General features: G+C 42.7%; 1 protein-coding gene across 1 annotated transcript in view; it reads left to right on the forward strand.

Moving 5' to 3' along the window:
* The first annotated feature begins 2,041 nt into the window (after positions 1 to 2,041).
* The window catches only part of LOC134458378 (E3 ubiquitin-protein ligase UHRF2-like), a 28,901-nt gene continuing 4,351 nt past the window's right edge, over positions 2,042 to 26,591 (forward strand). The window contains exons 1-13 of the mRNA XM_063210676.1: positions 2,042 to 2,341; positions 5,005 to 5,403; positions 5,905 to 6,194; positions 16,480 to 16,698; positions 18,140 to 18,249; positions 19,247 to 19,433; positions 21,405 to 21,531; positions 22,186 to 22,293; positions 22,581 to 22,685; positions 23,209 to 23,315; positions 23,537 to 23,699; positions 24,527 to 24,664; positions 25,963 to 26,188. Coding sequence (XP_063066746.1) covers positions 2,189 to 2,341; positions 5,005 to 5,403; positions 5,905 to 6,194; positions 16,480 to 16,698; positions 18,140 to 18,249; positions 19,247 to 19,433; positions 21,405 to 21,531; positions 22,186 to 22,293; positions 22,581 to 22,685; positions 23,209 to 23,315; positions 23,537 to 23,699; positions 24,527 to 24,664; positions 25,963 to 26,188 — 2,332 coding nt within the window. The 5' untranslated portion in view covers positions 2,042 to 2,188. The remainder of the gene's footprint in view (positions 2,342 to 5,004; positions 5,404 to 5,904; positions 6,195 to 16,479; positions 16,699 to 18,139; positions 18,250 to 19,246; positions 19,434 to 21,404; positions 21,532 to 22,185; positions 22,294 to 22,580; positions 22,686 to 23,208; positions 23,316 to 23,536; positions 23,700 to 24,526; positions 24,665 to 25,962; positions 26,189 to 26,591) is intronic.

Genomic DNA, 26,591 nt, shown 5'->3' on the forward strand with positions numbered 1-26,591 from the left:
TTCGAGTCATTTTGGATGTTAATGGGGTGCTAACCATGGTATCATTTAATCAATTCTGAGCCATTCAGTGGGTAGGGACTTTTGTGGGTACTCACGTCTAGCACGCATAGTGAGTCAAACAAACCTCTTCACTAACATGAATGTTTCTGTCCTCTTCCTCAGAGATTTCAGATTTTTTTTAATCAGTAGCCTCATCATGCATAGTGTTCCGCCAGTGGAACACAGTAATAATCGTTGAAAAGACTTACCACAGTAATATACTAAAAAAAAACGTAATAACAAAAAAACATTTCAAAGTAAAATATATTGGGTCCGTGTAATGCTTTGCAGTGCTTTGTGTGACGGAGGTCATCTTGCACCTGTTCACCCCCCTCGGGGATCGAACGTGCGACCTCGTCAACTACAACGGTTCGGCAATGGGAGACACAGTACGATACCGCTGGGCCAAGAGACTAGTCTCTCGGCCCAACGGCACGAGACTGTATGAAGCTATCGGAGGGAGGTTTACCAACGTTCCACGCCAACTCTGTGCTAGTTAGCCTCCGTTACACTCTCCCCCTTAAACCTCACTCCCATCCGGGTCACGGCACCACTGTGACGGAGGTCATCTTGCACCTGTTCACCCCCCTCGGGGATCGAACGTGCGACCTCGTCAACTACAACGGTTCGGCAATGGGAGACACAGTACGATACCGCTGGGCCAAGAGACTAGTCTCTCGGCCCAACGGCACGAGACTGTATGAAGCTATTGTTCCACGCCAACTCTGTGCTAGTTAGCCTCCGTTACATTTGATCCATGAACAAATGTTTATAAATACAAAACAGACCACTATTTGTTCATGCAAATTATGACAGCTCCATTCATGCTGGCCCTAGTCAGTGCATGCAGGAGAATGCATTCCATCTGTAGTTATGTTGGATCACTCTAAGGCAGGGCTATTCAAATGGAGGCCCTGGGGCCAGAAGCGGCCCTTGGATGGCAAGGTTCTGGCCCCCATAAAGTCAAACGTGTGCTATCTGTGGCCGTGCATTGTTTTACGATCCCTAGCAGTTCAGGTTGGGGATATCTCTACTATGCATTCACATGAGAGTGAAATCTGATCTACAACAGTGTCATAAATTGACCATTCGAAGGCTACTAAGAAATAGAGAAGGGAATATCTGTTCTGTACGGAAAGCTATCTGCTTGTTTCGCACCCTAACCTCAGACACTGTGCTGGTCTCAGTTATTCTATGTTCGGCCCCTTCAGTGGAGGGAATTTGAAAAACTGTCCCTCTGTGACTTTTAATTGAATACCTCTGCTCTAAGGTAACATGAACATCAGTTTGTGTTTGGACACTACTGGAATGTGTGGATGTACCATATTCACTAGTTTAAAAAATACCATATAATATCTAGTGCATGAAGAGATAATGTTCATTCCCAATGAATGTGTTATTACAATAAAACAGCATCACTGCCTATCTGTAAGGTCTTCGTGGGAGATTGGAGAGTGAACCATCTTTTTGAAACCTTTTCAGAAACCAGTTTTGCAATGAGCAGACACCTTTGCTTTCATCCATTCCAAAACTTGGAATTGTTATTGAGGAAGATTCAGGCTTCAGAAAAGAAAAGCCCAGAGGCACATTTGATGCAACCATGGCATGAACCACAGCATCACCCATCAAACAAGTAGGCCTAGATCAACTCATTTGGGTAATCATCATCCATGGTTAGTGCACAATAAAGAATATGGCACATGGCAATGTTTGTTACCTTGGCTTTCTGCACTCAGAATCTCCATCCGGATACAGGTGGATCTTGCAGATACCTGAAACAAAAGTATGTGTGGTACACTTTGCTAGAATTAAGGCCTTTCAGGTGAAAAGAGCAACCGAGCAAGTCAGTTACAGGCATGCTGAGCAGTGTCGCTGAGATTTTTGTTAGACTAGGCCTAGAATGGGCATTTGTTTAGAAAAAAATGAGGACTGCAGCTTTAACAGAGTTGTGTGGAAGGCTTTTTACGCGAGATTTGCTTGGCGCCGTGACCCTTCTGAAACGTCTAGCAGTGCGACTGCAAGAAACACTGTTCACCCGCAGAGCGGCGCGTAAAGGAGCATCCGTTTCAGTTCCCTTTCTTCCACGCCCTCGTAAACGTTGTAAACAAGCATTTATCTGAAGACTTGTCAGCCCATTATCGGCGTGACTATGTGGATTCAGATTCGGACTATAGATGGGAAGGAAACCCGAACCATTGAGGATCTGTCCCGACTAACCAAAATAGAGTCGTTGAGACAGAAAATTCAAGCGATTTTCGATGTTAGCCCGGAGCATCAGCGCCTATTCTACAGAGGGAAACAGGTACCGTCGCATGGATATTTTCTATCTGGACAAGCAGTTGTTAGTCATTTCATCAAGTTGTGGGATTGTGAGCTAACGTTGGTTGTTAATATGACTAGCGGCTCCAGCTTCCTGTTTTGATGGGAATTCGCCAACAGTTCTTGCGCAAGCGACGAGGACGCACTGTACTGAAACCCATGCCCAAACTCATCTGCTTGGCTGTTTTGCCAACAGAATAAAGTCAAACACGTGTGTAGCACACATTAATACTCCACACTGGCGTAAACCTGGCATTGTTCAGATTCCGACACATTCTTTCGCCGCAGACCATGACCCAGGGCCACATAGTACATTGTAACTATAACACACAGTTCGGTCTGAATAGCTAATTGTGGAGGCGACCATGCATTTTTGTATCCACAAGTGTAAGGAAACGCCATTTTTTGCATTTGGGGTTATTCATGCACGTTGGTTTCCATGCTTTCCTTGGGCGCACGGGCAATTGTAATTATAAATGCGCACTGGATTAACGCAGACGTTGTGATGGGGGGTACAATATCCATTTGTTGTGAAGATGGCACGTGCTCTGCCATACAGCCCACGGATGCAGTGTTTACATGCTGTGGTAGCCTCCTGTGTCGCTCATCCGTCATTCTGCACATCCAACAACATAGAACGCGCACGCCTTTATCTGCTTTACATAGCCTATAACTTGGGCATCGCGTATATCAGGAGAACAATAAGCAAAAGTGCATAGCAGTAAGGGCAGGTGGAGGAGGAAAACGGGAATATGGACTGATTTCTGTAAACCTGTTCAGTCGAGGTCTGGCCAGACAGTCCATTTCCGAACAGAACACTCGATTAGAATGTAGCTGCATGCTAAGGTTGCTTCCGGCGCGCGCGGGGCACTGGATGCCAATGTTACACACTATGGTTACATTTTAGAAAGAGGAGAGACACATTTTAATGCACCTTGATCATGATTCATCTGTCTGTGACGAATGATCCATTAAACAGAGGAAACAGAATAAATGCACCTGTCCTGGTAAACGATTGAGTCCACTCAGGCTATTCGTTTTCAGTGTGAATTACATTATAAGCCCTATTTTAAAGTTATATGATATTTGTGCACCAAAGACTAACTTGTACGAATAATAATAGTTCTAGCCTTCTCAAAATTGCGCAAACGCAAATCGTCCCAATACTAGAATGTGTGGTGTTTATTTGGTAGCCTGTTGCTTGTCTAATTGCCTCATCCTTACCTACCAACCCTCACATTTTTTTGTATTATTTCAAGTAACCTATTGTTTACCAGTTTACACGTAGACAACCATACACCCAGAATGTGGAAAATATGGGTTATATTGCATTCTATATTGTCCTTGTTGTTACATCAGTTACTGTGTAAGGTGTAACACACAGTAACAAAGGTGTAACAACAGGGGCTTGCAAAGGTATGGACAGTGTTGTACACCATGAAATATGTTACACGTCACTAAAATTATCCAGAAATAAAATGCAAATTGAAATTATTCCTTAAATTGTGAGGATATTTCCTTAAGTATCTGCACATTTTGTTCCTATGGGTCTGGGCTGTGTTTGTAGGGAGAAATAAAATATATACTTTGGATAAAATACACTTGCATGTAACATTTTCCTACTACATTCAAAATAGGAAGAATGCATTAGGCCTACAGGTAGCGGCGAAACATTGGAGAAAACAGAGCTATTGAATGGCCAGAAATTTCATCCTGTCCCTGTTATTTAATATTTTATTTTTTTACAACTAGTAGTAGGCCTAGACCTAGTATTTACTATTTTACTATAGTACTATTTGACTATTTTCACTAATAGCAGAGATGCTAAGAGTCATATCCAGTCTCTCTGCGTTCTCCAATGTTTCCAACCACTCATCTCAGTGTAAAAGCTATTAGTGTTCATATCCCTGGATGAGTAACTATGTAGAGGAGTATAAAGGCTTGAGGTTGCTATGGTATCTCAGGCAGTGCACAACTTAGCATCACTGCAATTAAAATAAAAACATAGCCTTTCACCAAGATGATGGCTGTCACCCTTAGACATGCCTTGGAACTCGCTCATTATAAATGGTGGCCTACAGTAAAGCCTGGATGCTAGTGTAACGTCTCACGTCTTAAAAAGAAGCACAATAATTCACTGGGAGAAAGTCATGCGTGAAACAAGCCACAAAGTCAGAAACAAGATATCCGGGCCTTCACGTCTCTTTTCCTTGTTGTAAAGCAATGTAATGATGAATGTTGGATGTGGTTTGTATGTTTAAAGTGCAAGTTTATGCAGTTCACAGTATAACATGGTAAACCTATGCCGAATACAGTTTTACTGTTTTGTAAATGACCAATTGCAAAGCACTGGTGATGAAGACGTGATACTTATTTACGTATGTGCAGCTTGAGCTTTTATAGTTTATTCCTTTAGCCATCCGTTCATCAGATTTGGATCATCAGGCAACTACACTGCACATATTCTCTTGCTTTTGTCCTTGTCACTGTTGTTAGATTCAGCTTAGGGCTCTAGTAGATCTGTGTGTGTGTGTGTCTGTGGGTCTGTGGGAGAGCAGAAACAGAGAGCAGAGACAGAGACATTGGCTAGCGGCTTGTTGACAGATGACTCTGTTTGTTTCTCTCCTGTTGTCTCTCTGTTGAAAGCTGGAAGATGGCCAGACGCTGTTCGACTACAACGTGGGCCTCAACGACATCGTTCAGCTCCTGATCCGCTCAAAGACTGACCCGTCAGACAGCCCAATCCGACCTCCCCCCCAAGAAGATAGCCCGGCTCCAGCCGACTCACCCCCCTGTCCATCCACCACCAATACCACCACCACCACCACCAAACCTCCAGCAACCCCAACCTCCACCTCCAAACCCACCACGGTAAACATCAACAACAACAACAACAGCAGCAGCAGCAGCAACAGCAACAGCAACAACAGTAGCGGTAACAGCCAACAGACGTCGGCGGCTTTCAGTCCACCGACAGACAGTCATCCGCAGCCTTCCACGTCCAGCAAGTCCTTCCTGATTGACCCAGGAATTGGCGCGTACAAGGTGAGACTTTGATCGAGGATGACTGGATGAATGGATGCACTAGCTGTTGAACCTCCTCGCCCTATAGTATATTACCCAACAGAATGCTCAATAAAAGTTCAAAGGTGTCACATGTTGGATTGTGGCCAAAGCTGTTACTGCAGTCGGAAGCCATTTTCTTTCACATTCAGTCTTTCTTAAGTGGGCAACAATGGCCCAAAAAAACAAATGATTGTGAATTTAGTAGATCCTTAATATCATAGCTCATCTGAATATTTGAGCTAAATACCTTAATTAAACATTTTGTTTCAATTTACTATGAGTACATGGTTATATTGCCAACAGAATGAGTCGGACTACTGCTTTTCATTGGTATTCTTAAGACATTGAATCATGTATTGTAGGTTCATCATCATTGTTCTCAAATGTGACATGCTAAAATCACATGATAAGTAGGTCAGTAGGTCATAATGAGTGAAATAACCCCCCTGTATCTTCTCTCCTGTCGTCTCCTCTCCTCAGATAAACGAGTTGGTGGACTGCAGAGACGTCAGCATTGGTGCGTGGTTTGAGGGGACCATTGAGAATGTCACCCGCGGCAACAAAGGACAGAAGAACAAAGGTGCCTCCAAAGGTGCCAATCAAAGCAGCCCAAGGACTAATGGCAAAATAGAGGCTGCTGGCCAGAGTGTAGCAGGCTCGGACACTAACTGCAACTCTGTGCCAAACTCGGACACTAGTGAGCCCTCCACCTCCCAGACGGACTCTGCACTCATCAAGGATGAGCTGGTCTACCATATCAAATATGAGGAGTAAGTGTCTGGAGACCTCTTTATATCCCCCTTTGGGCCTACCGTGGCCTAACGGTAGGGCACTGGCCTACTATGCGGCCGACCCAGGTTCGATTCCCGGCCCAGGTCCTTTGCCAGCCCTTCCCCGTCTCTCTCTCCCCACTCGCTTCCTGTCAACATCTTCACTGTGCTATCGTAGATGAGGTCAAAAAGACCACAAAAAAATCTTTATTTCCCCTTCTGTTGCTCAATGCAGCGAGTAGTGGAACTCGCACACTGATAGCCGATGCAACAAATAGGTTTTTTTATTGCAACAAATTTAATTTCGGCTATCGGTGTGTGAGTCCTACTCCATGCTGCTTTGGATTACAACTTCTGGAACTAACGCATCCACCAGGATTGGAGTTACTGGCGCGACACCCGCTTTGTCTTGTATTTGCCCTCTCTGTTGTTCTCGGGAGATTGACACACCACAGGATATCACCCCCAAAAGTTCCCCGCGCTACCGCTCCCACACTGTCACCCCACTCCATAATCACTTTTAGAGGTGCTCCGATCACCATTTTTTGGCCCGATCACCGATACCGATCACCAAAAATCTTTATCTGCCGATCACCGATCATTGCCGATCACAGAAATTATTTCCTATTTTTTTAATAGCCTATTAATTATCCTTATTGAATATTTCTGCCCATAAACCAATCAATCTTAATTTGCACATGTCGCTTTCACAATGTAGGCCTATTATTAGGCTATTACTATTATGATTATTATTATTATTGTTATTATTATTATCATCATTATTATTATTATTAGGCTATTATTATTATTATTATTATTATCTTTCAGCTCTTTCAGACTAGTGTTGGTAATATAGCCTACAAGTAAGTCTACAGTATTAATCAATTTATAAGTTATTGCATATAATTACTAAACTATTTAAGATTGAATTGAAACTGAAACATTACATCAATTTATAAGTTATTGCATATAATTACTTAACTATTTGAGATTGAATTGAAGCTCAGACACCTGGATCTCAGTCTCTCGTCTTCTGCATAGGCCTACGAGAAAAAACCCTGTCGCTTTAAATGAGCAGCCTCGTGAGGAGAGCCCCTCCCCTCTCTGTCACTCACTGTCCACAGCTGCAGTGCTCCGCGACCGTTCTGCTCTCTCCCTCTCACTTCTGTCGCCGTTTGGCGTTTCAGCGACTATCAAACTTATCGACTGACTGTCAATTACAACTTTGAAAACAATAACGTTGGCATGCTTGTGCGGACAACGTGAACTTGTCGCGTGCTGACCGAGGCAACTACACAGGTTATAACGTAAAATGGCTAACGGGCGAGAAGTAGTCTATCGCAAATTACATTGTGACTGAAACACTTGAGATTCTACATACACAAAACAAGAAAAAAAAACTTCACTTGAAAGAACAGGGAACACGCACAACACAGCGTGTCTGCGAGGAAAGCTCTTTCTGTCATAGAATGTAGAATTCCCTGCACAGACTCATTGAGTTTCACCGTCCATTCTCCCTAGTTGCTGTTTGGTGTTGCAGCGACTACAAAACTAATGACCTGGCTGTCCATTAGGCTACAACTTTAAAAACAATACAGTTGATGATTGTTTTGGAAACGTTTAGTTGTTGCGTGCTGACAGGCTGTAACTCAAAATAGTGAACATGGCGAGACTGACACGTCATTCACAAATTACAAGCGTCATGTAAACTGCGCATGGATCGGAAAATCAGATCATTGTTGATGCAGATATGATTATAAATGGTGAAAATGAAGGAGGGAATTCCAAAAAGTTAAAGACAAGTAAAGATGCCTTATTTTGGTGCAGCAGCTGTGCAGAGCCAGCACCTAGGCTACATGCAGGCAGCGCCAGGTGTAAAGGCGAAATGGTTGCGTGAGGAATTTAATATCTCTGGATCGGTTTTTTGATCGGCATGTTTTTCCGATCACCGATCAGGCTATTTTTGGCCATTATCGGCCGAGCATGATCGGCTGCCGAGCAATCGGAGCACCTCTAGTCACTTTCACTTTTGCGTTTTCTTTCCTTTTGAGTGGGTGGAGTATGTGCTGGGTGTAACTGGTGGCAAGGTAAGTTGAACAATAATCACTGATGTAGCTAGCCATACACATTGTGTTGAGAAGGAGACATGAACTCTATGAGAGGTCCTGTTCCACAAGCTATCAAATTACACATATTTTATAAATTAGACGCTCATAAGTTGAAGAACAAATCTCAAGTCGAGTACTGTTATGTGTTGCATACATTTTTACATGTATTGAAATGATGATGGGGTCATCAGCTCTGCATATATACAGTTAAATAAATAAGAATAAAGCAACATATGCAGATTAGTAAACACTGCACGTAGAAAGGTGAAGATGACAGCTTGACATGCAAAAAAAAGAGATACATCTAAAATCCTGTTAAGCAAACAGCCTCGGTTTAAATAACAAGAATGATGAAATATGCTCAGTTAAAAGGAAGAAAAGAGTCCTCTATCCCTGACATAAAACCGTGATAAAAAAGGTTATTTTAAGAGATTGTTACCCTCTTCATGAATACTTATGTACTTATGTTACCTTGTTCATGAATACTTACCACCAAACATCAAATTCTAAGTATTCATTATGACTGGGAAAATACATGAAAAGGGGGATCTTCTCCATGGTCCACCATTTAGCTGCAAAATGACTGTACATTGGCCATACTAGAAAATATTAGTTTAGTACTCAGTAAACTTTTGTGAAAAGATCAAATTTGGCAATAGGCAACCCAGTTTCAATGAGCAGCATAGTTGCAGTACCTTTGTTGACAATTTCCTGCAGAGTGCACCTTTAAGACTGCCTGTGGATTAAAAAGTCTTCCTCATTCTTTCTGTTTGTGCATGAATATTCAGTTGTTTGCCTGAATTCAGCAGGATGAACAGGTTGCAGTTTGGGAGTGGGGTACTGTGTCCTTCATGATGTTCATGGCTCTCACTATCACCCTCTTTGTATATACCGTATTTCCTCGATTTATAGCCGGGCTGCTAATAGTAGCCACTAGCCAGCCTCGTTTTGTAACCGGGTGTTGTGAACAATCTGAAAAATAGACACCAGCCCCTTTTAGTAGCCAGCTCCTTTTAGTAACCGTCGGTGCGTTTTTAAATGACAAATTTTGCGCTACGAGTGAAAGTTCAAACAATTCCGGTACGTGCTTCAGCCTTTTCCTACTTTAATTGTAGCCTAAATTGTAACAGTAACCCCGCCTACTATTTGAGGAATAAAGGGGCTCTGATTGATTGCTCCCCTGAGCTTAACAATCTATCTACAGGGCGTTCTGGTCACATGCTGTACAGTTCCCAAACCAGGCCGTGATTAGCCTGGTCCTGACCATCCCATAATACTACCATTTCATTTCGTATTCATGGTCTGGAGCTTGTGTGATCTGACGCGATTGCAGTAAGTGGGAAGTTTGCACTCAGTTATGGTTTGAAATGATTGGCCAGCTCTCACCCAATCGGCGACAGTTACTCAACAACAACATAGCGCAGACCAGAGCCATTGGCACAGACGTTAACGTCATCGTCACGAGCGTCCTCCCCCTTTTCCCCCCACGTGTGGCACTTATTCGCTTATTGGCTGGAGGGTGGGGCAGCCAAATCCTACCGCTGCAAACACTCCACAGAAAAGGGGGGCCAGATTACCGTAGTGGAGCCATTCCTTTGGCGGAAGTACGTAGGATGGCTCGCGAGGCTAGGCCGTAATACAGCCTGTCAGGACATTCTCATGGAAGTTGAGGTGGTTGTGGTCATGCAGTCATGAGTGTAGATGTTATAAGAGCAGGGGGCTTAAAACACAACCCTGGGGCGAGCCAATGTTGAGGGTCAACTTTCATGATGTTCGCTATGTAGGCAAATTGGTGCGGGTCGAAAGAATGAGGGAGGGTGTGGCATATGTGCTATTTCACAAACCTCTCAAAACACTTAATTACAGCTGATGTTAGGGCCACTGGGCGGTAGTCATTCAGGCCCGCTGGCTTGCTGTTCCTAGGCACAGGAACAATAATGGACTGTTTTAAACAATATGGAGCCACGACTTGAGCCAGTGACATGTTGAAGATCTTAGCATTAACGGGGGCTAGCTGATCAGAACAGGATCTCAATCAGAACCCTGCCAGTGATCTGATCGGAGCCTGTAGCTTTCCTCCCATTTACGCCTCAGAACACTCCCCTCACATCACTCTCACTGATTATAAATTAAAAGAAGGCGTCATCACTAGATCTTATCTTATCTTCCGTCACAGCTACCAAGGGGTTGGGCAGGTCATAGAGCATGCATAGAAATGTTTCAGCTCATCAGAAAGTAAGGGGTTGGAGCTGTGCATGGAGTTGGGCTTGCTTTTAAAATCTGTCATGACCCTGAGCCCTTCCAGGCCAACTCTGGCAGGATCACCAGCCTGGAAGTCAGCTTCCACTCTGTCTTTGTACTAGCAAATCTGCGCATCCTTCACAGTCTTCCTTGGGCCATGAACCGCTTCTTTCTAGCCTGCCATGTCACCCATTGCAATGCCAGCCTTGTATGAAGCAGTTCGACCTGCAAGTGCTACTTTCACAGTTTTATCTACGGAACGGAAGGTTTCGGATTTTATCTGTATCTGTCTTTGCTCTGTGTCCTTTCCAAAGTTGACAGTTGTTTATTTGTATGGCAGTATTTTATCAGGAGGCATGTTTAAAATGTCAAAGTTTGTGTGGCTATTTGAATGGAAAGTCAAGATTCCATTTTTTGCCAGTTTATCGTTATGGATGACTGATGCATACTAGTACTAGGCAGGCTTCACTTATACCACACTGGATTACTGTAGAGTTGCCTCTGGTTTCTGTTCTGCACTTTAACTGTAATGCCAAATTGTAGCTGGGCAATGGTGTGTTACTGTGCTCTACGTAGAATCTTTGGCTAATCTTTGGCTTTACCATGATGCCTTTGGTTATGGTGCTGTAAAATCTTTGTCAAGTGCGTGTTTTACCATGACAGCAAAATTCTTTTTTATTGTTAAGTGGAGCTTTTAACTGTGCTCTTCTGACCTGTGGAATTCTGTTGTTATGGTCACACTCTTATGCAAAACTCACCAGTGGCCAAGATAGTTGGAAAAAAATGTGCCATGTTGTTATTGTTTCTTCTTGCGGCATTATTGTGTTTTTAAAAGAAATGGATTGACTTGTGTCATATGACACTATACAAATTCCAATTATGTAAATTGCAATACAATTGGTTACTGTGTCAGTCAAATAGGCCATAACTTGATTCTTAGATCACATGTTGGAACACCAACCATCACCTGTAACTAGACTAACTGAGAATCCCATAATTTTACTACCTGCTATGTGTAGCTGGTGTTATCCTGTGCTAGTTTGCCACTCGGGGCTTGAACCCGCCACCTACCAGTCAACGCTCCAGTTCGAGCATGGGAGACACAGCATGATACCACTGAAATAAAGGTCCAGACCGATAGCTTAGTGCTACTATACTGTATGAGGCTTCGGGAGGGAGGTTTACTATTTCTACGCCAAACTCTGACAGACTTAAAGGTCCAGTGTGTAATTGTTTTTTCAATTGTAATTTATTTCCAAAATATACAGTGATGCTCATATGTTTACATACCCCAGCAGAATATACGCTTTCTTGGCAATTTCTCACAAAATATGAAGGATTACACAAAACCTTTTTTTTCACTCATTGCTAGTGACTGGCTTAAGATATTTATTAGCAATCATCTGTGTTTACTCTTTCAAAAACATGATCACAACCCAAACTACCCAAATGACCCTGTTCAAAAGTTTACATACCCTAGTTTCTGATGCTGAATATGGCCCTGTTTAACATCAGGGACCGCTCAAAATTGTTTGTAGTAGTTGTGGATAAGGCTCTTAATGTTCTCAGATGACAAAACAGCACATTCTTCCTGGCAGAATGGTTGTTTCCTATCATATTTTTGGGTGTCTTGCTGGAACCTCACATTTGAGGTTTCCCCTGAGTGGCTCAATGATGTTGAGATCGGGAGAGTGAGACGGTCGCTCTGAAGCTAATGACGGGTTGATTTGGCTTTCTGTGTAGAAATATTGTCATGTTGGCTTGTCCAAACAATGGACCATGCGCAGTTTCAAGGCTGATGTGTGTCAAGTTTCCTCCAGTATTTTTCACAGGGCAATGTATTCATCATTCTGCGAGTATGGACCAAAAGTATAGTGCATTTGTAACTCAAATGTCCCCATGACATCAGTGTTCCATGACCATGTTTCACAGAAGGGATGGTGTAACTTTCATCATAGGCTCCGTTATCTGTTCTCCAAATGGTACTGTTAATAGTGGCTGAAAAAAGTTCCATATTGATCTCGTTTTTACAAATGACTTTGACACAGGCATTCTGTTGCTTCTCACTATGCTATTTGGTGTATCATGCAAAATAACATGTTTGCATTTTTGTAGTAATGGCTTTCTCCTGGCAACCCCCAACAGCCCATCTTTCCTCAAGTGCCTCTTTGCTGTACAGTTTAAAACATTTTTTTCATGTTGTCCTATATTTCACCTGAAGTTATTTTTTGGTTGTCCTATGCCTCCTGAACATTTTCCCTTGCAATGATCATTGTAATGCAATGATTCCCTTGCCCAATGGTTTGATTCCAACCAAACACCCTCATATTGCATTTCTGAATTGAATTCCCAACAGTGCCAATATGACAATATTTCGACACAGAAAGCCAAATCAACCCGTCATTAGCTTCAGAAAGAATTAAATTAAGGTTTTTGAGCGACCATCTCACTCTCCTGATCTCAACATCATTGAGCCACTCAGGGGAAACATCAAATATGAGGTTCCAGCAAGACACCCAAAAATATTATAGGAAACAACCATTCTGCCAGGAAGAATGTGCTGTTTTGTCATCTGAGAACATTAAGAGCCTTATCCACAACTACCACAAACAATTTAGAGCGGTCCTTGATGTTAAACAGGGCCATATTCAGCACCAGACACTAGGGTATGTAAACTTTTGAACAGGGTCATTTGGGTAGTTTGGGTTGTGATCATGCTTTTGAAAGAGTAAACACAGAAGATTGTTAATAAATGTCTTAAGCCAGTCACTAGCAATGAGTGAAAAAAAAGGTTTTGTGTAATCCTTCGTATTTTGTGAGAAATCACAGAGAAAGTGTATATTCTGCTGGGGTATGTAAACATATGAGCACCACAGTAGGTTGCCCATTCAGAAGTTTGATATTTACCATTTAAATAAACTAATATTTACTTGTCTGACCAGAGTAGATGTTGCAGCAAAATATGTCTATTCATGTATGAAAAGTGTACATTTCCAAGGCATTATGTATAAGGGAGGGTGGTAATAAGTATTCATGAAAAAGGATTACATTTGTAAATGGGCAGCATTCTAGTAAATTCTGTAAATAGACTACTAAACAGTTGCACACTGGATCTGCAAGATGGCGAGTCTTAATACCTTGAAAACATGTCATGCTGAAGCTTGAAAAAGTTGTTCGGTCGTGTGGACTTTCGAATGTGATGGGGGAGACGAATACTAGAAGTGCTGATGTCCTGAAGTTGACAATAGTGTTCAGCAAAAACCTTTCCACAGAACCACAAAAACCTGTGGACCGGAAAACAAAGACTACACTGACCCAGCCTGGCTTCAACTCTGCAAGCAAGTAAACTCTGTTTACACAAAATTTCTGGAATCATGTCTCAAATTCTCAAAACTCGACACACAAATCCAAAAACTCACACACAACGGGGTAACCCCTCCCTTCTCCTGCAAAATGAATGTCTTGTCTCAAAACAATGTACTCTGTTCTGAAAAGGTGATTATGTTGCCAAATGACAAACACAAGTCATAATTTCAATTGACACTGAACCCTTTGAACACTAATGTGCACACTATACTCAGCATGACCTACATTACATTAAATGTACTTAGCTGATGCTTTCATTTGTTCAAAGCGACTTACAACTATTATTTTTTTTCAAGGTATTGGTTACAGTCCCTGGAGCAATGTGGGGTTAGGTGCCTTGCTCAAGGGCACTTCAGCCATGGATGGAGGTGTAGGGAGAGGTCAGGGGGGATTTGAACCTGTAACCCCTAGATTGAAAGACCAACTCTCTAGCCACTAGGCCACGGCACTACAGTAGACCTTATTTTACTCAGAGCACACAGAGTGCACACAGTGTGGCCTGGCCAGACTACATTTTGAAACTTGCTGCATCACAGGAAATTTGGCTAGACCCAGGCATTGCACTGACCATGTTCCTCTTCATCATTGGTGACTGTCTGAAGAGAGAGACTATATCTAAAGTGAAAGGCAAAAGCCCATTGGGAAACTCCAACTCCCATTGTCATTGTGACACAGCACTCCACAGCACACAAGTGAACACTGCACACAACGAAATTGCATTTATGCCTCACCCGTGCAAGGGGGCAGCCCTCAGTGGCGCCCCATGGGGAGCAGTGCGGTGGGACGGTACCATGCTCAGGGTACCTCAGTCATGGAGGAGGATGGGGGAGAGCACTGGTTGATTACTCCCCCCACCAACCTGGCGGGTCGGGAGTCGAACCGGCAACTTCTGGGATGCAAGTCTGACGCCCTAACCGCTCACCCATGACTGCCCTTTGCACAGCTTCTACGCACATCTTTGTACACCTCACCACCTGGTCTTCAGAGTTTTTCTGAACATCTCATCCACTTACCAACACCCACACCCTGTACCAATTCCACTGAACTACAATCACAACCTTACATTCAAATGTCAGTTCGAAAACACAAAGCAATACACACTCTGGATTTGTTTTCTGGATTTGACACAATTACCATGAAGAAAAGCCTTGGTTTTCTCGTGGAACACTCTGCCATGCAAAATACTTAAATCAATTTGCCATACTATGTGCACTTCCTTGTCACCTAGGCAAACTCCTTTCATACCTGTTTACAATCAGCAACCATCTGCAAAGACACACCTTAGTATATGTGATACTGGTGATATGCACCATATGCACGTTCAAGTGGTTTGTACAATTTTTTTCAAATGATGGCTGTGGTTGTCATTTGTTACCAAAATGAAGATTTCAGAATAAAGTACATTGTTTTGAGACAAGATTCCAGGAGAAGTGAAGGGTTTTGACCTGTTGTGCGTGAGTTTTGGGAATTGTGTGTTATTACAGAACCTGGCCTGAAGTTCTGCTCATATTTTTTTTACAATATGGTCGCCATCGCCTATGAGAAAAATCTATATTTTCATTTTATGAATGATAATACACATACCAATTCTGACTCATCATTTGTGTTGGGATTCCTTTCTGACAATTCCATGAGCCTAATGGGTGACCTTTGACCTTGAAAGGCCATTGCCAAGGTCAATTTTACTATTATGAAGACTCAAATCAATTTCTTGTATTTTTCAACATGTTTTATGTCATACATCAAATATGGCATGTTGACTTATGTTCTGCTATTATGACTATTCTGTGTAAATTTAGTCCTTATAATGTCAAGGTCAAGGTCATGGTCAAGGTCTTTTCTGTATTCTGGACACCCAGATGATGGTTCTTGTGTAACAGGGCTCACACTGACTTATTCTCTCATTTGTAATCCTTTGCTTATACAACACGACTTTGCTCTATATTTGTGCCTTTCAATTGTAGATTAATTTAAAGCATAATGATTGTCCTGTGAAGGACAGTGATTTTACTGTGGTGATTGATCGTGGATACGTGTGTGTGTGTGTGTGTGTGTGTGTGTGTGTGTGTGTGAGTGTGTGTGCGTGTGTGTGTGTGTGTGTGTGTGTGTGTGTGTGTGTGCAACAATTTTGGTTGTGAACTTGTACCTGTGAGCTATCCTGAAAAAGGTCCGTGACCAAAAGTTGAAAGTGTGTGGGAGTGATCTCAAGACTCGATGAGTTGAACCTCAATGTGTCTTTTCTTACAGGATTGCATCTTTTTTTGAAGATATATTTTGGGCTTTTATGCTTTTATTTGAGATAGGACAGTTTGAGGGTGTGACAGGAAATGAATGGGAGAGAGTAAGGGGAAGGATCCGCAAAGGAACTTGGGTCAGAATCGAACCTGGTTCGCCAATGTAATGGTTCGGCGTCTTAGCTTGTTGAGCCACCATGCCACAGGATTGCATCTTAACTTCTCTATCTCTGTCTCTCTCTGTCTCTGTCTCTCTCTCTCTCTTTCTCTCTCTCTCTCTCTCTGTCTCTGTCTCTCTCTCTCTCTTTCTCTCTCTCTCTCTCTCTCTCCCCACAGCTACCCAGAGAATGGCGTGGTGGAGATGAATCCAGAGGATGTGCGGCCGCGTGCGCGTACAGTTCTCCCCTTCAGCCAGCTGTGGTTGGGGCAGGTGGTGATGGTGAACTACAACATAGAGATTCCGGAGGAGAGGGGCTTTTGGTATGATGGAGAGATCACTGTGCTCAATGAAAAGTCAAGGACAAACAAAGAGGTCAGAGTGAAGATCCTTCTCGGGTGAGTGAGGCACAACCGTGGCCAGAGCTGCAATGGTTTTTTTATTATTATATCATCATTATTCTGCTGTGTGGTTCAGACACCTTCATTTCCTTTATGTAAAGTGTTTTCAGCTCTTTGTGTCAGTGCTAGCTAATGCTATAATTATGCCTTATGTATGGGACCACACACCACAGGCAATCTGCTCAAGGCCTGCCCTGAAGAAGGCACTCATGCCGCTCCGCGTGCGCCTTGTTTTTTAATATGTCCTGACTTGACATATCAATAAAGACATTTTAATTTGGAGTGCCTTAGTCAGAGAATTCATTCTCATGTTTTGAACCTGGAAGTACTATACCTTGGACTAAAGAGCACCCAAACCCAAGAAGCCAACAAACAATCTGGATAAGAGCACGCCATACTCTACAAACTGAAAGCATTTTCATACATGTCAAGAGGTTGAGAGAAGGTGAAAAGCCAACTTTAATTTGCCTCAAACAGATCAGACATGTTTGTAAAATGACCGGAATTCTCCTTGCACACCAGTTGTCCCTGGCTGTCAAGCAAAACAATAACGTCATCAATTTTTGAGCACTGCATCCACGTTACCTTTGATTCCCAATCACCTGGATCTGATCTTAACCCCTTGGCACAGAGGACAAGTTATAACCTGTCACCAAAATTGTAATGACCAAAATTCTCATGACCAAAAGTGTAAAGACCAATCTGTTACTTGCATAGCCATAGTAATGCTCTTATAATTTAGTTGAGTCTTTTCAGCGAAGAGGGAACGGGCCCGCCGGCGGGCTTAGCACAAAGAGACTTTTATATTTTATCCATTGAATCCAAAATTACTGGGCTGGGATGTGGCTGTATTTACTGTTGAACAAAAAAGATATTTGTGTAAATTTAATGTTCACATTTCTTACCACACCATCTTTCTACTGTATTTTCGACAAGGGAGGCCAGCCACAACCTTTGATAAGTAATGGGCTCTAGGAACAACCTCAGCACTTGTTTGATCTTTCACATTTCCATAGAGGGAGCCATTGCCTTTTCCTACAATTCATCCTTTAGTTTTCCAGTCCATGGGCTCTTTCCATTATCCAAACGCCCGTCCTCCCTTGTGCTTGCGGCCTCGTGATGACACAAGATGTGATGAGCAAGATGTCACGGATGACAGAAGTTTCACAAAAGCGCAATTCAAAGGTCATTTCCTCATTTGCAATCGGGATGTTGTTGAATGGGGAAAAATGTTCTCCATGGAGGCATCATCGCATCAACAAATTGCAAGGCCACAACCACAGATCGAGGACGGGAGTTAATATAATGGACCGAACCCCATTTCTGACTCAGTTCCATTGAAGGCCTGGTTTCAGATTTTAACCTTTGTTCCACTCCTCTGGCAATTACTGAAATATTTAGCGCTGATTAGCGGTCTGGTTAACCTGCTGTGTTCCAGAGGCCCCGGCGATGTTATTGAAGACTGCAAGGTCCTCTTTCTTGACGAGATCTATCAGATTGAAGGAGCAGGCACTCCTGCACTCTCTCCGTCGGATGGAAATTTCAAGCGTAAGTCTTATCAGCGCTCACTCACTGGCTTTGTTGAATTGAGACAAATGCTAGTCACCGCAGAGGGAGGATGAGATCAAACCAACGAGGATCCTTATCCTTAATACCCTACTACAGTGGTTCTCAACTGGAATAGTCTTGTGACCCACAATTTGCCGTGGTCAATCAGTTGTGACCCAAACTGTGTGTCGCACCGTCAGATTCTTCCAATAATAATCAAAAAAATATTATCATGCATTTCATAATATGCATTATTATTTGCATTGTATGCTGATATACAATGTGTCTTATGAAGTAATGGAGAGGAAAAGGCCTATTAACCATGTTTCACTCTGTCTTCAACATCATAGTCATTTTTAGTGCATTGCATCACAGCTCCGCGACCCACCCAGGAACCCTCCGCGACCCACTTTTGGGTCCCGACCCACCAGTTGAGAATCACTGCCCTACTAAACAAGTATACAGGCTACTTTTACTCATAAACACCACACATCATACTATACTGTTTCACAGAGTTGAAGTACCGTAACCACACAAACATTGAAACTGAGAAACATGTTGTTGATACGATTGAGGTGAAGCTTTATGCATTTTCTAAATACGATGAGAAGCCATTGGTGGTCACAGAGCTAATGAATCAGTATGAAGTCAAATTACAGTCATGTGATGTAGTTGCTGGCTTTCGGCTTTGCAGGGCTGTATACTGGTCATTACAATTGATATTTTTTTTGCCATTTTGTGTGTGTACGTGTTTGTGGGTGCTCTTGTGTGTGCTTGTTTGTGGGCGCTCCTGTGTGTGCGTATTTGTGGGTGTGCATGCACAGTAAAAAGTTAATTCAACACTTGGATAGTTGATTCAAAAGGTCAATTCAACACGTAGAGAGTTGATTTAACACCGTAAAGATTGTATTTGGTCCCAGAACACTCTCCAAGTGCTGAATTAACACTGCCCTTTTTTGTGTAAACTGTGTGTTGTTTACATGGTGACGGTTGCCAGGGAAGAGCGGGCCTGAGTGTAAGCACTGCAAGGCGGAGCCCGATGTGGAGTGCCGCTTCTGCTCGTGCTGTGTGTGCGGGGGCAAGCAGGATGCTCACATGCAGCTGCTGTGTGACGAGTGCAATATGGCCTTCCATATCTACTGCCTCAACCCGCCCCTCGCCACCATCCCCGAGGACGAGGACTGGTTAGTGTGCATACAGTACACACACAACAAATGATAACGATGTAATCATAACGCACCACAGCTGTTGGGGACGAGAGGATAAGGCATGGTGATCATGCATGGGGCAGTGCGATGCAGCATTTCACAATTAGTAGATAGCGATTCGATTTGATAGTAGATAGCGAGGCAGCATTGCATGTTTGGTAGTTGATACCCATAGAGATGGTATATGACATAATAGCAATCAGAAGTAACTTTGAAGCATAATGGGCAAATTGCCAATTTTATTCCAGTATTTCTTACTCTTTGGCCTGCAGGCAGCAAAGTGAAATAAAGGCAGAACATTTAAAGATGTTGTGCGATGTGCCATTTTAATATGTAATCATTTGCCCTCCGTCTGGTTAGAGGGGATAGGCGCTTCCTTGAAATACAGTGTAACAACATTGTATTTTTACTTATTATAGCATATCTTTGGTAATGATTAGTGGTTAGTATTAACTATTATTACATGGCTTGACATTCTGTAATATGCACCGCTCACATGAATGGGGCTCCCCAACGTTCGCACCACTGTTATTTCTGAATAGTGAATAGTTGCCTGGTAACGTCAGCTGATTTTGACACTTGGAAAACTGTGCAAAATGTGTAGTTTCTAGGTCATAATTGTTGTCTGAATTGTGATGAAATACAGCAAGAAGATAAATATGTACATGTGCAAAACTTCCAAAAATTAAACATTCATGCAGTTGGCATTTCAAACGAGTATTCTACGCACATCTAAGTTAGATGCTTGCGGCAGAGAAGTGTCTGATTTGCTCGCTAGGATCTGGTGCAGTTGGGGTAGGGAGAATACAGGAATAAGACATTTATGTTATTAATCTGAGGTTATCCATGTCATAAGCGGTATAACATTTTGGCGAGGCGGTTCCTTTTGTGGAATAACGCACTTCAGAGAGACGACAACCACTCCGCTTCACGTCGGGGTCCTGCATCTTTCTGTGGTGCACTATTTCACAACAGGGATCTTCTTGACAAACGTTCGTCTGTAGCAGTTCTGAAGTACTGCTGAAATAGGCTTTAAAGGTACACTGTGCAGGAAATGGTCAAAAAAGGCAGCTTTGCTGCTCATTGAAACTGGGCTGCCTATTGCCAAATTTGATCATTTCCTGAAAGTTTAGAATTTGATGGTGGTGGTAAGTATTCATGAAAAAGGTAACATTAGTGAATGGGTAGCATGAATTCTGAAAATAAAGAGCTAAACATCTTACACAGTGTGCCTTTAAAGTTTTAACATTCTTCTCTGTCAACTTGAAAAATGGCAAAGGATGAGAACAGACAATGTCTGTTAGAACAATAAAACCTTGAAATCTTGAACAAAGATCTCACAAATTAGATTCGTCTTTTTGGCAGGATCTCTGAAGGATCCAGGATCTTCAGTGATATTTATATGTGTAATGTTATGCGATTTTCCCTCGTTTTTTCCCCCAGCCTTGACATGGACAATCTGCTCTGCTCCTGCACAGACCAAGTTTTTTTCTTGCAGGAAACCGATCTCCAAACGTGAAATAAGCTCCTGCTGGTACTGGAAACGAACCTGCAAACCTTCCAAAACTGCACAACAACCAAATCCCTCCCTTCAATTCATTCATTCAATTTGTGCAGCATTTACAGCAATCAAGTCATCAGCAAGATTGCTAATTGCCTTTATGTTATTGGTAGTTGCTGCTTAATAAACAGATAAACAGAATAAGTTGAAGTCGTTTTTACCATTTTGACACTGATGACGAAGACGTTGAAATATTACTGCTCTAATTAACCTTCCACATCTGAGAGGATTCGGTGACTTTCCTTCTCACTTACAACTTAGTCCTCTCCCGTAACACACCAGATAAGAACAGGAACACGAAGAAGAACTCTTTACTTCTCTATGTGAAGTTGAAGGTGAGTTTGTCTCGACAAACTGTTCTTACGTCCATGTATATTTCTGTCCAGGTACTGCCCCACGTGCAAGAATGACACGGATGAGGTGGTGAAGGCTGGTGAGAAGCTGAAGGCCAGTAAGAAGAAAGCCAAGATGCCCTCAGCCCTCAACACAGGCAGCCAAAGGGACTGGGGAAAGGTGAGGGGGCACTTTCTTTGTGGTTTTATTTAATTATTTGTTTGTTTTTAAGATATTTTTTGACCTTTTGTGCCTTTTATTGGATAGGATAATGTGAGAGAGTGAAGGTATAGCTGGCGTCCGCGCCTCTGTCTTTCTTTGAGAGTTTCACTCGATAATTCCAAAAGAGTAATTCAGGAAGGAGGAAAAGGGAGTCGCACACAGGAGCTGGATGCCATTCAGAGAAACTGTATTGAAAAAGCCGAGAATAAAGAAAGAAAAGACGAAGACAAAGTGAACCCCACTTTGTCTTCTGCATTTCTTTCTTTATTTTCGTGGTTTTTTTTTTCTCAACAAAGTTTCTCTGAATTCTTCTGTGTGCGACACTTTTTCTCCTACAGTAATAGTGGGACAGAGTAGTGGGACAGAGATGGGGAAGGATCAGGAAATGACCTCGAATCGAACCCGGGTCGGTGAATTTATAGTAGCCGCCTTAGCCCACCACTGAACTACAGAGCGAATAAGTAGTAAATAAAATTATACTTAGGTTTTGAAATAATTGATTTCCAGAATTATATTTACAATTTAACAAATGCTGAGGACCTTGTGCCCCGCTTTTTAAAACCAACCACTACCAAAGTAAAAACTTACAGTAACTGTGTGCTTACATTTTAGGGTATGGCATGTGTGGGACGCACTAAGGAATGTACAATAGTTCCCTCTAACCACTATGGTCCCATTCCTGGAGTTCCAGTGGGAACTACTTGGAAATTTCGTGTGCAGGTGAGTACCACTTTTGGTACCCCTTTTTCTACCCTCTACCAGTCAATGGATGCCTTGAGCTACAGGAACAGTACCTTGTCCACAGCAGTGTTCTTTCTACTGGTAAAATGATGGAATTTGAAACCCTCCATATTAACAATGCTCTCATCTCTTCGATTTCGACTCCAATTCCAACTCTGAAATCCTTCTTAGTGCTAATTTGTTGTCATGCTGTGGTTATTAATTGACTATAATTGCTTAATGAGTAGGTTATATGAAAAGCTGTCTGAGATGGACTCTTTCTGAAGGTGAGCGAGGCTGGTGTGCACAGGCCGCATGTGGGGGGCATCCATGGACGCAGTAACGATGGCTCCTATTCGCTAGTGCTGGCGGGAGGCTTTGAAGATGAAGTGGTGAGTGAGGTCTTTTTTCAGTGCACATTGCATTTGTTTCCTCTTTAACACTTTGGTGTTAGTTTTGAGACCAAGCAGTTGTTGTTTATCAGTCATGGTCTCTGCTCCATAATAGAGTAGTAGAGTAGAGAAGTAGTAGTAGTAGTAGAGTAACTTTATTAATCCCCAGGGGGAAATTCAGGTATCCAGTAGCTTACATAAATACACAAATAAACAAATGCCCACATGGACATTTCAAGACACAAATAACACAGGAATAGTCATGGAGGGGAAAAATAAAAATAAAAATAGTAAAGATAAAGAATGTGAAAATGTAAAAAATGTAAAAAGGTAATTGTGCAAAAAGACATTCTGTGACTTGGGATAGATCATGTGGATAGACCAATAGGTCTGAACAAGAATTTGATCATTACGACACAATGACAAGAAATAAAGTGGAGAGAATTTATTGATCTTCCTGTCTTGAACATTTTGTTGTAATTTTGCTAAACCCCTGCTCTGTAATCGGATTCTGTTTATGCAGGACAGGGGGGATGAGTTCACCTACACAGGTAGTGGAGGACGAGACCTTTCTGGGAACAAGCGTATTGGGGAACACTGTTTTGACCAGACTCTCACACACATGAACAGGTATGTAAGCAAGCTCCATGTTACTTTTGTCATCTGAAAATGTATAAAGTCCTAAAAATCCTTTTTTTTTGACATTGGGTATGGCCCCTAAATATCCAAAGACTTGCACGCAACATTCTGGGTTAACTGACTGCATATACTAGTTTGAACTGTATAAACTGCAATGTCTTAAAGTGTAATAGTGTCAACGTATGTTGTGTGATTTTTAAATCAATTCTCAGGGCCCTGGCATTGAACTGTGATGCGCCCCTGAATGATAAAGACGGTGCAGAGTCCCGTAACTGGCGCGAGGGCAAGCCAGTCAGAGTGGTGCGCAGCTCCAAAGGCCGACGCATCAGCAAGTACGCCCCCGAAGAAGGAAACCGCTACGACGGCATCTATAAGGTGAGGTTGCCATGGCGACTCTCTTGATGCCAATAGAGCTAGGGCCGGATGAACACACAGGCTACATATGGCTGCACCTGCCAGGGGGCCCCTGATTGGCCACAAGTGAAAAATTGCAGAATTATGATATCTGTTGTGTTGAGTACAGCTGGTAAACATGTTATCCTTAATTACTATCTTGTAATTATAACACTGTCTATGTAGATTTGTCACAAAATTTGACCTGGCCATCTTAATCCGGCCGTGAAGAGGGCCTGTAAATAACCTTGGAGAAACAGAAAAAAAGAATAGGACAGCTGTGACCTAATGGTTAGGGAGTTGGTCTGTGGATCCGAGGTTTGCAGGTTCAAATCCCACCCTTCGCCAACAGGTAAAGAATCAAGTGTCAACCAGTACTGTTGAGCTTGGCACCTAACCCTTCATTGCTCAAGGTCCTGTCACTAATACCCTGTAATAACTATAAGTCGCTTTGGACAACTATCCCCACTCTGCTTCAGGGACTGGGACCAATACCCTGCTACATCTGTAAGTTGCTTTGGAAGAACGTGTCAGATAATGTAATGTAATGTAATGTCATGTAATGTAATTACTTCATTAAAAGCAAATGTTCCTGGGGGCACTGTGGCACAGCGCGCTAAGCCCCCCACATTTGGGCTTTCATGCCCACCCACGGGGACCCCGGTTCGAGTTCGGCCGGGGTCATTTCCCGATCCTCCCCTGTCTCTCTGTCCCATTCACTTCCTGTCACCATCTTCGACTGTCCTGTCAAATAAATGCATAAAAGCCCCTTAAAAAAAACGTTGAAAAGTAAATGTTCCTCCTGTCAGGTGGTGAAGTACTGGCCGGAGATAGGGAAGTGTGGCTTCCTGGTGTGGCGGTACCTGCTGCGGAGGGATGACCTGGAGCCTGCACCCTGGACTCCGGAGGGGGCTGACCGCATCAAGAAGCTGGGCCTCAACGTACAGGTCAGCACAGCACACGTCACACAAAACCCCCGTCAGATCTCACGCACATCCAACCTCTATTTTGCCGGGTGCAGGATCAAAGCGCAAAGTTCATGTTAGTTGGCTAAAGAAGAACCGCACACCGATGAGTTCCCGTTTCATGCATTTTTATTTCTGTGACCTTTCGGGCCACCAAAAATGGATTAAAAGAGAGCTCATCAGTGTGCGGTTCTTCCGTACCCAACAGCACAGCATATGCAACATTACTGCCTCCAGCATCACAAACACAGCATCTGCCAACAAATTATTGTTTCTGTTGACACAGTAAACTTAACCAAACTCTACCGGCAGAAACTGTTTTATGCCTGGATTTATTGGGGATAATGGTTGCTGGGCCATGAATCTAGCCTGGATTTGTCTTCTACTTGCTCTTTGCTCTGACTAGTTTTGTATTTGTGTAGCGAGTCATTGCTATGGGGCTTAGTATGGTGACTGCCTATGGTGCAAAGGCCATATTACACATTTCACATTTCATTGTCTGGTTTGACAGGCCTTGTTTTTATAGTTGGTTTTATTTTATTTTTTTCTTTCTCATGTGTCACTTCATTGTTTTGCCCTGGAACTTAATGCCCTCCCACCAGTCTCATAATGTTTCCAAAATGAACATTTTACTGTGTTTGGAAGTCAGAGGCGTGCTCAGTCCCTTTAGAAAGATGAACAAAGTATTCTAGTGGGTGCTCTTTGGTTCAAGGTTCAATGTCAAGTTGCTTGAAAAGACCCTGCCCTGAAGAAGGCTCAACTGCCGCTACGCGTGGGCAATTTTAAAAGTCCTTAATGGACATGTCATAATAATAAAGACATTTTTAACTATACTTTTTGGAGTGCCTTGGTGAAGAAAAGGGTTTTCTCTTTTCAAGCAACTTTTATGAATAAAGTTCAAGGGAGTCCTTGTGCACAAGCCCTCAGTAATGCAGGTGCAGGTGTGAGGCAACAAAATTCAAGAGACACCGCACACTGTTTACTTTTCTTTACATGGTTCGCTCCGAGAAATAAAGTAAAGAAACAATGTGCGGTGTCTCTTGAATTTTGTTCATTGATTCAACTTTTATGAATATTCTACTGTATGACAATCCTCTTTCTCTCATGTTCTCTTATGTTCCCCCCACCCTTCTCGTTTTCTCTTCCCTATATTTTGTTTTTTCTCTCTCTCTCTCTCTCTCTCTCTCTCTCTCTCTCTCTCTCTCTCTCTCTCTCTCTCTCTCTCTCTCTCTCTCTCTCTCCCTCTTCCTTCTTCTTTGGCACACTGCTGCTCTACTCAGTACCCCCCAGGCTATCAGGAAGCCATGGCCAATAAGACTAAGAAGGAAGCCACTATGAGAGTGGGGGTGCCGGCCAAGAAACACGCTGGGAGAGGCCGACCCAAAAGTACACCCCCCGCAAAAAAGGCAAAACGAGAAATGGAGGATGAAGACATGGACGTGCCATTTGTCATTACAGTCGACAAGCCTCAGAGCAATGGCAGCCAGAAAACACCCAAGGACAAAGGTGTTTTGTTTTAACTGTTTCTCATTCGCTACGTCAGTGTTTCCCAACCAGGAGTATGTGTACCACCAGGGGTACGCAAGCAAAATGCAGGGGGTACTTGGACATTTGTAATTTTAGTCACATTGGGGTAGAGAAAGCAACATGCAGCACAAGTTAGGGGGTACTCATGGCACAGCAAAAAGGCTTAGGGGGTACACATGACAAAAAAGGTTGAGAAACACTGCGCTACGTTTACATGGGGCATTTAATTCCTAATTAACTCACTTAAATTCTGAATAAAGCTTATTCCGCTTTGAAAACGTCATGTAAACACTTCACAATTCGGAATTAAATGAAAGATCAAAGTGAACTCAACGGAACTATTTAATTCTGAATTATTAATTCTGAATTAAAAACGTCATGT

Source organism: Engraulis encrasicolus, chromosome 11, assembly GCF_034702125.1.
Source record: "Engraulis encrasicolus isolate BLACKSEA-1 chromosome 11, IST_EnEncr_1.0, whole genome shotgun sequence".
NCBI lineage: Eukaryota > Metazoa > Chordata > Actinopteri > Clupeiformes > Engraulidae > Engraulis > Engraulis encrasicolus.